Source organism: Otolemur garnettii, unplaced genomic scaffold (genome assembly GCF_000181295.1).
Source record: "Otolemur garnettii isolate 467f Iridium unplaced genomic scaffold, OtoGar3 scaffold00004, whole genome shotgun sequence".
Lineage (NCBI taxonomy): Eukaryota > Metazoa > Chordata > Mammalia > Primates > Galagidae > Otolemur > Otolemur garnettii.
This window is the reverse complement of record NW_003852399.1, coordinates 19,576,880-19,586,084: the sequence shown is the minus strand read 5'-3', so window position 1 is coordinate 19,586,084 and position 9,205 is coordinate 19,576,880. Positions and strand designations below refer to the sequence as shown.

General features: G+C 34.9%; 1 protein-coding gene across 1 annotated transcript in view; it reads right to left on the bottom strand.

Moving 5' to 3' along the window:
- Nucleotides 1-3,991: 3,991 nt before the first annotated feature.
- The window catches only part of EIF3E (eukaryotic translation initiation factor 3 subunit E), a 43,271-nt gene continuing 38,057 nt past the window's right edge, over nt 3,992-9,205 (bottom strand). Inside the window, exons 11-13 of the mRNA XM_003782410.2 lie at nt 5,628-5,730; nt 5,236-5,370; nt 3,992-4,172 (exon numbers count right to left, since the gene is read on the bottom strand). Coding sequence (XP_003782458.1) covers nt 4,134-4,172; nt 5,236-5,370; nt 5,628-5,730 — 277 coding nt within the window. The 3' untranslated portion in view covers nt 3,992-4,133. The remainder of the gene's footprint in view (nt 4,173-5,235; nt 5,371-5,627; nt 5,731-9,205) is intronic.

Below are 9,205 nucleotides of genomic sequence, written 5' to 3'. Positions count from 1 at the left end.
TTCTTTTATGATGTCGACCCTTCCACATGGACACTGAAACTGCAGCACATGAGGAAGGGCTGGTACCATTTACTAATAAAAATATTTTAAAATAAACAAACAAGTCAAAAATTACAATGTATTTCTTTAAAGTTACACAAAACGTGCCTGCCTTCTCTTACCTCTTCTGCCACCTCGCTCCCAAGGACAGCAAGACTCACCTCTCCTGTTTTTTTCTCCTCAGCCTACTCAACATCTAGATGACAAGATAAAGACCCTCAGGATGACCCACTTCAACAGTAGACATTTTCCCTTATTTATGATTTTCTTAATAACATTTTATTTTCTCTAGCTTATTCTTAGAATACAGTACATAAAACTTGTGACATACAAAATATGTTAACTGTTTATGTTACTGGTAATGCTTCCAGTGAATAACAGGCTATTAATAAAATTTGGGGGGAGTCAAAAGTTATATATGGATTTGGCAGCGTAGGTCAGCATCCGTAACCCCTGCATTGTTCAAGGGTCAACTGTGTGTGTGTGTGTATATATTATACATACATGTATCTGTGTATCAAGAAAAAGCATAAACACGTTTATGAATGCATTTAAAAATAAAGACCACAACTTGTTTTTGAGACAAGGTCTTGCTCTGTCACCCAGGCTGGAGTGTAGTGGTGTGATCACCAGTCACTGCATTCTCAAACTCAGGCTCTAGTCATCCTCCTGCCATGGCTTTCAAACAGCTGGATTATTGGTACGTGCTGCAATACCTGGCTAATTTTTAAATTATTTTTAAAGATACAGTCTCATTCTATTGTCCAGGGTGGTCTTGAACTCCTGGGCTCAAGGAATCCTCCTGCATAGCCTCCCAAACTGTTGGGATTACAGGTGAGCCCCATGTCCAGTCATAGCAACTTTTTAAATAAGCTTCACGAATGCTTGTTCTTTGATGTGCCTGTAAAAGCTGCTGTCACATAGAAGAGTCTCAGTATTTACTGAAGGGAAAAAAAGCACAAGAAAATTATGAAGTACTTATTTTGTGCTCCACACCTTATTGGAACATTTTACCTGTCATCAAAACTTAATGTTAAACCCAGAACCAATTAATTTTTAATATAGACTTCAAAAGTGCACTTTAACAATGAACTGAATGGCCATTAGTTGTATGTGTAGTTTTTCCAACTGATAACTAGTAATCCACAGTGGCCTCACCTTTCAAGTTCAAAGGGCAGCAGTATGTGAAAAACAAAGTGGCAGAAAAAGTGAACATTACTTACTAACACGATGGATGACCTTGAAGGAGCAGGATATAACAGCAAATAGTAAGAGATGTTCTTCAGAGTTTTGTGTATTCTAATAAGTATTTTTGTGGGGTCACTGTTAGCCAATGATTATCATCAGTAGAACAAATGGAGTATCCTTTGCTGGCACCGAGACCAACCAGATGAGTTTGGTAGATAAACATGTTCTTTCACAACTTACCAACATGTGCCCCCTAACCCTTTGCAAATTTAATCTGAAAGGATTACAATCAACGCAACAATGATGTGAGGGCAGTGTGACAAAAAGGAAGTCTTGTTTTCTATTCCTTGTTTTAAAGCTTAGCAGGTACGACCTTGGGCAACGATCTGAGTATGCTTTCTCATCAATATCATAGAAATAGTTTCAACTTTCAGTACTTCCAGGCTTAAATAAAACACTCAAACACTCTCTCCTTATGGTCACTTAGAGAAACAGAGGGCATGAAAATGCCCGAGAAACAACTAATGGCCGTTCAGTTCATTGTTACAGTGCACTTTTGACGTCTATATTAATGGGACATGTTTATTATTACCGTCCTGTATTTCCTACCTGGGATTTTCCTAGTCCATCAGGACATAATTAATAACCCTTTAAAAATACTGGGCTAGTAATCATCTAGAAATCTTTGTTTGGTATTAATGTGGCTTGGTTGAGCTACAGTCTTTTAAAATAAATAGTGAATATTAATCACACCTCTATCGAAGAACTTTTGGACCTTGGGTTACTGGGGAAGAGGGAAAGATGAAGACTGTTAACATCCTTCTCATTTCTGTATCACCTTGGTAAAGCATGAAATTCTATAGTTTTCTATATGACTATAGTTCTATTTGTTATAAATGGGGACTACTGATGCATGGAATTAGCTCCTACACATAACAAGGGCCTACCTTGTTACTCATGTCACTCTGATACTTTCTCCATAAACCCTGGCCATTTTATACTACCAATACGCCTCTTTATGTTTCTATGCATTTTTCTCTGCCCTATGCTTGGCATTTTTACGACACTGGCCACAGAAGAATAAGTAATTATCATTTGGCTTACCATGCCCAATCATTTTTCCTTTAGTTTCAGTACTTTTGGACTACAGCTTAGAAGTACCAACACCCCAAGTCAGGCTTGGAAACCACAGCAGGTGAGACAAATCTGGCCCTTAGCCTGTTTTTGTAAATAGTTTTATTGGAACACAGCCACCAGCATTCATTTACATACAAAGGCTGCTTTTGTGCTACATGACAGAATCGAATAGCTGTAACAGAGAACATATGGCCCACAAAGCCTAAGATATTTAATATCTGGCCTTCTACAGAAAAAGTTTGTGGACCCCTGCTCTAAGTTTAGTATTGGGAGGTCTCTATGCTCTTTTAATGACAGATACAATTTAACTACAGTAGACTCTAAACTTAACTGAACATTGAGGGTGGCCTGATCAGATGTTAAATAAAAGAATAATAGGCATGTATCTTTTATCTTTGTACTACTTCTTGAAAGCAGGAACAGAAATTTCTATTATCTGACTGGGTTGTAGTTCAACCACCAAAGTGAAAAATCTAACCACTTCTATGTAAGACAGAATGTATGTATGAAGACTGTATACTTCTTAAATTCTGTGGGTAACTAGCAAAGTGTGGATGTAACATTTAAAGAGGAAATTGTTAAATTGAACTTATATTCCTATTTAGTCTCTGTAACTGTACAGTAGGTGACTAAGAAGCCACTTAAAGAAAATAAGGAACAACAGCTTTATTTGTAATAGAATCTACTGGAAACAACTAAAATAGCCTTCAACAGGTACAGGGTTAAACAATGTGGTACATCAATACCAGGGAATATTCAGCAATAAAAATGAACAAACTACTGATGTACATGCCAACTGAGATCACAAGGGCATCATGATGAATAAAAAGAGCTAATCTCAAAAGGTTAATGTTGTATAATTCCATTTTTAGAATATTCTCTGGAGGAAAAAGTATCCAATGTACACACCCCTATTATGAAACTAATTTATACCTTTTATATGAAAGCTATAACCAAATAGCCTAAGAATATGGGGAGGGGGGAGGGAGAAGGGAGAAGGGAGGAGGGAATGGGTGGAGGGAGGGGGTTTGGAGGGATCACTTCTGAGGTTTATCTTATAGGGGTACAGGTGAATCTTTCTAAGAGTAGAATGTGAACGTTTTAAAGCAATAACTGAGAAAATGACATGAAGGCTGTGTTGAGCAGTTTGATGGAAGTATTTCAGATTGCATGTGAAAACCCTACACTGTACCCCAGAAGTGCATTCTGTACATAGTTACCATTCAATAAAAAATAAAAAATAAAAAAAAAATCCTTATTCCAACTAATAAACTGTTAAAAAAAAAAGAATATTCTCATAATGACAAAATTATAGAGATGAAGAACAGATTAGTGATTGTCAGGAGACAGTAGGCAGGGGTGGAGGAGGGTGTGGCCACAAAAGAGTAGCATGCCGGGGATCTTTGTGATGATGACAGCTCTATCTTGATCGAAGTGTTGGTCATACAAATCTACATGTAATAAAATGGCACAGAACTGCTACACACATTGAGTGGATGTCAATATCCTGATTTTCATATTGTACTACAGTAATGGAAGATGAAAAACTGGGTAAACTGGGTTTGGCCTAAATAAAAAGTTAAAAAGAAACACCACACTTGCACATATAAGAAAATTCATAGCAAAATAAAATGAATCATAGACAATTTTATTCAAATTCTCCAAATTTGTATTCAATATTTGTTTCAAAAATGTATGTCACCCCTTATTAATGCTTTTTTTATTTCATTTTCTTTTACAGAATTTTTTCATCTTTTCTTTATAGTTCTTCAGTAGAAGCCAGAGTCTTGAGTTGCCCAGTTAGGAGCCTAAAATAGGCAGAGAGAAATCGACAGGGTGAAAAGAAAATACCTTCTAAAACAGCTATCAGAAGAAAGTGACACTGCATTTACTTCAGCACTACTCTGGTCAAACCAGTTTAAGATCTTAAATTCTCCAATTACTAAATGTCAGATATTCCACTTAAATAACAAATGAAGCACATCAAAATATATACTTTTAAACCAGTTACAAATTTTAACAATTAGTATCACCAACACTGAAATAATCAATACAAACTGATCCTAAGGCATAAAGAGATAAAAAAAAACAACAACATATAAACGTTATTTTCTGGGTTAACTATTCTAGACTTGGATGGAATATGCCATTCCTATTCCAATGCATTGTTCTTTTTTGAAACTAAAAGACTATTCTAAGGACACCAATCTGTCCCTAAAATTTCAATCAAGAAGTGTCTTTAAAAGTTCCACAACTGCTTTCTAATAACTTTCTTCTCTTTAGTTACACATAATCATAATGTCTAAATAGTATATTAAAGACAATTTAGGATTCCAAAATTATAAGGTCATCCAAGTTCTTCAGCAGCTAATATGCAGGATCTCTAGCAAAAGGGGGGATTATTTTCCATATGAACATCAGATGAAAGAAATGAAATTTGTGTAAGATCAGCACTAATAGATATAATAAGATCAACATTTTTACAGAACTATTTCTTTAGATTCAGAAAGAACACACACTGCATGTACTTGAAAGAGGGCTACACATGTAAGTTATCATCTGCCAGTATCAAAATGATGTGTTGAAAACCCCGAGGAAATGAGTTAATGAAGTCACACAGGAAGAGAAAAAGGAGAAAAAAAGTTACAATAAACTAGGAACACAATTTTTTTTTCAGTTTCCTTGACTAATGCATATTAATTCATTTAAGAAAAAGTCGATTTCAGTTTAGTAATTTCTTAAACAAAATGTTCATACCTTTAAAGAGCAATAAAAATCAGATATAACCAATATTGATATGTTCTCAAAAAGTTCATGTAAGAATGTTTCATTGTTTCTAAATCCCAGACAGAAGAAATGTATGGTTCTTACCTCTGACCTACTATTCTGATTAAGCTTCTTCTCAATATTCATGGCCAACATCTGGCTTCTAAAAGAAAGGCTTTTGGTCTTTTCAATCACTTGCTGATAGGGTGAGACTGCATTGTTACCCATAACCACATGACCCTGAAATGAAACAGAGGGAAATTGATACTCTAATGTTAATGACTAAGCTTCCCAGGTATGCGATGAGCATGATGTGACATGCTGCGCACTACTCCATGTATTTTTCTATGCTGTATATAGATGACATTACTTATCTAGCAAGAAAAAGGGTGCTGTTGCCTTCAAAGAACTATTATACAAGATAAAGTCTTAATGAAAACTATAATTGTCCTATTTAAAAATTCCTAAAGTTCAAAATAATCAGCAATTGTACTTACTAATTTAGAATCAATCTTGGCATCAAGTCTTGCATTTCTGATCAAATTCACAATCCACCTTTCAGCTTCTTCTGGAGTCATGTTCAGTTTATCTGCCAACATGCTAATGAAAATAGTAATGTTAATTAACTGGGCTTGAAAACCTAGCTTTTATGTATGTGTTTGATACACACTCTACAAAGAGAATTTTAGGTACGTCTGGGTCACCCTCAGACTCTCACTAGCTCATATATTTGGACCTATTGTCTTGTATTGTGTATGACCCATATCCCATTTTACCAACCAGACTCTAAGATCATTGAAAGGAAGGCTACATATTCTACATTAATGAAATTCTTTCTAGTTTCTAGAACACACTTTACACTTAAGCAGGTGCTCAACATTAAATAATGATCTAAAGGAGAAAAAAGTTTTAACAATGCACCCTCAGCCTGCTATATCCACAGGTTCTGCATTCATGGATTTAACTTACTGCAGATAGAAAATATTAGGGGGGGGTAATTTGATAAAAAAATAACACAATGATAACCCCCTCAAAAAAAAATACAATGATAAAAAAATAAAGCACCAAGAGAACGTAACAACTATTTACATACCATTTCCATTATTATTATAAGTAATATAATATAACTACTTACATTATAAGTAATATATTATTGTAAGTATCATGATTATGATCGGGGTAAAGGGAGTTGTTGCAGTGCTCAATTTATAGGACTAAAAAGCAAGCACCAGCCTTTGTAGGTAGAGTAGGTCAGTCAGTCAGCTAATGGAAGAGCACCTATGCATGCACATATAATAATTTAAGAGCATATTATATTTAAAAATATATAGTACATATGCATGCATATTTCAACTGTTCTTTACTTCCACTAAAGATGTCATATGCCGTCCAGCTTTTTAGTGCTCACTAATTTGATGAAAACAACTAGAATGTCATCAACAAAATCCCTCTTTGGAATATTATGAACTAAAATTTCTGATCTGTCAGAATTTTCAACTTTAATACAGCCACTAATAACTGTATAATTAATTATATAATTCCAGAGCTTCTGATCCTAATGTAAGCAATGTAGTTATTAATAAAAATATCTTTATGCAAATAATATAATTGCAGTGCTATCCCTATTTTATATATTTATTGACAATGGTTTAATTAATAGAGTTTTGTTCAAAATGTAAAAATAAGTTAAACTATCAATAAAATAAGAGTAAAACTAAATCTATGAAGATAATTATTTTAAGTTACAGGAAATCTGAAATGGAAAACAAGATAAATATGGAATAAGCCATAATATTTCATGTCAAATTATGTTTTTTTCCTCCTAAATCAGTGTTCTTTGTTTTAATAACCAATTTTGTTATAAGCACACATTCAGAGCAAGCATAAAGAACAATTAATCTAAGACTATCACTTTGTATAGACAAACTTTATTATCTCTTTATCAGGGTTATCTAATCCCAGTTTTTAAAAGCCGCTAAAAACAGAGAAGCATACATTTTACTTAAACAATTAGTCTTTTGTTTTTTTTAATTCCTACAACTGGTGTTTCCTATGGCTTCCTGATAAACTTCTAGTGTTTCTTGCTGATGTCCGACTTATTTTAGGAACAAGTACATTTCATTCTCATCAGCACTAACAAAGGAAGTATATGTGTCTGACACTTTTACCTGAAGCTGCTAATTGAAAGAACAGATTTTCCAACACATACTCACGATTTTACTCTGATTAGCATAAATAAAACAATCTGTTAAAAAATATATATATTAAAATCCCTATCTTCAAGGTCTCTAAAGCTCACTGCAGTCTCAAAGGATCCTCCTCCTCAGTCTCCTGAGTAGCTGGGGACTACTGGACTGTACCACAGCACCTGGCTTTTTTTACGTTTGGTAAAGACTGGGTCATGCTATGTTGCTTAGGCTAGTTTTGAATTCCTAACCTTAAGTGATTCTACCATCTCAGCTTCCCAAAGCACTGAGATTATAGCTGGCCAATTATTTCTTTAATCATTGCTTTAAACTTTCTTACCAATCTACTCTCGTCTTGAGAGACTCTTCTCTACCAGCCATACTAAACCCCACTGTTCATCAAACACACCACGTTCTTAACCACTCAGGCCTTTCCATATGCTGTGCCCTGTCTGCAAGGCTCTTCAACCCTGTTTTCTCATAGTGTTAATAACAGCTGAAGTTGTATTACTGAATGTCAGCTTCCATGGTACACTGCATACAAGGATGTAACCAAAGAGCATGCACTGTCTTCCTGGTTCACTGCCACACATCCAGTGATAAGCAGCACAATGCCTGGCACAGAGGAGATAATTAACATTTACTGTCCGATTAATTCCTATTCTAGTTGAGGCTCCATTACTATTTCCTAGTTTTCTAACTAATTTACCTCTTAAGTCTCTCCTTAACATTTTATATGGTTCCCAGGTCAGTTTTAAAACCCAGCTATAGTAGTCACCCCTCTTGTCTGCAGTTCCAATTCCTGTGTTTCAGTTATTCATCGTCAACCATAGTCTGAAAATATTAAATGAAAAACTCCAGAAATAATCCCTAAATTTTAAACTGTATACTGTTCTGAGTAGCACGATGAAATCTTGCACATGCTGTATTCACTCCCTGCCTGTCAATTATTTAGTAGCCCCCTCAGTTGTCATATAGATAGTCCCCCGATTACAGTGCCTGTGTTCAAGTAATGTTAATTTTAGTTAATAATGGTCCCAAAGTGAAAGAGTAGTGATGCTGGTGTACTGTTATAAATCTTCTATTTTACTATTTGCTGCCAATCTCTTACTTAGCCTGATTTACAAGTTAAACTTTATCACAGTATAAGAAAGCCGTGATGTATGTAGGGTTTGGTACTACCCTTGGTTTCAGGCATAGGGAGTGACAGACTGCATCACCTTAGAGGGTAATACTGTAACCAATTCATTCCCAAATTCCTTTCAAAACTTCCAAAGAGTAAAAAAAAAAAAATTACCATTCATGACTCTACAATTTAGCTTCAATTCCAAGCTCTTGCCATTCTCATAAATGCCATGTACTAGCCAAACTAAAGCAATCCTTTCCTTTATTGTCATTCACTCAACAAAATACAAACTGTGTTAGATGCTATTGGCAAAATATTGTCTGTTGTCAGCCTTTAAAGAGTTTAACTCAGGGGATAGGGGTTGCAGACAATCACCTAATGTCCAAATACATAAATTACTGTGTGTGTGATGAAGAAAAAGTAGAAAGAATTATGGGAATTACAAAAAGGTTTATCAGCTCTAGTCTGGGAGGTTGGGGACAGCTTCATAAGGAAACAATATTTCTGCTCTGATTGTTAAGAAAAAACAAAATTCCATCTTATACAAATACAATAAATAGAATATTCTAGCCCTCTTTTTTTACATCTATGTTCTAAGTCTCACATTCTGGCATGAGTAGAGCAATTTGGCAATACACATCAAGACTCAAAAATGGCTATGTGCTTGCAGATTTTTTACTTACTCAAGTTAAAAAAAAAAAAAAAAACAACTTGAAATAAGGTCCAAGAAGTATTAGTAAATTACTAGATGGCACCTCAGGCT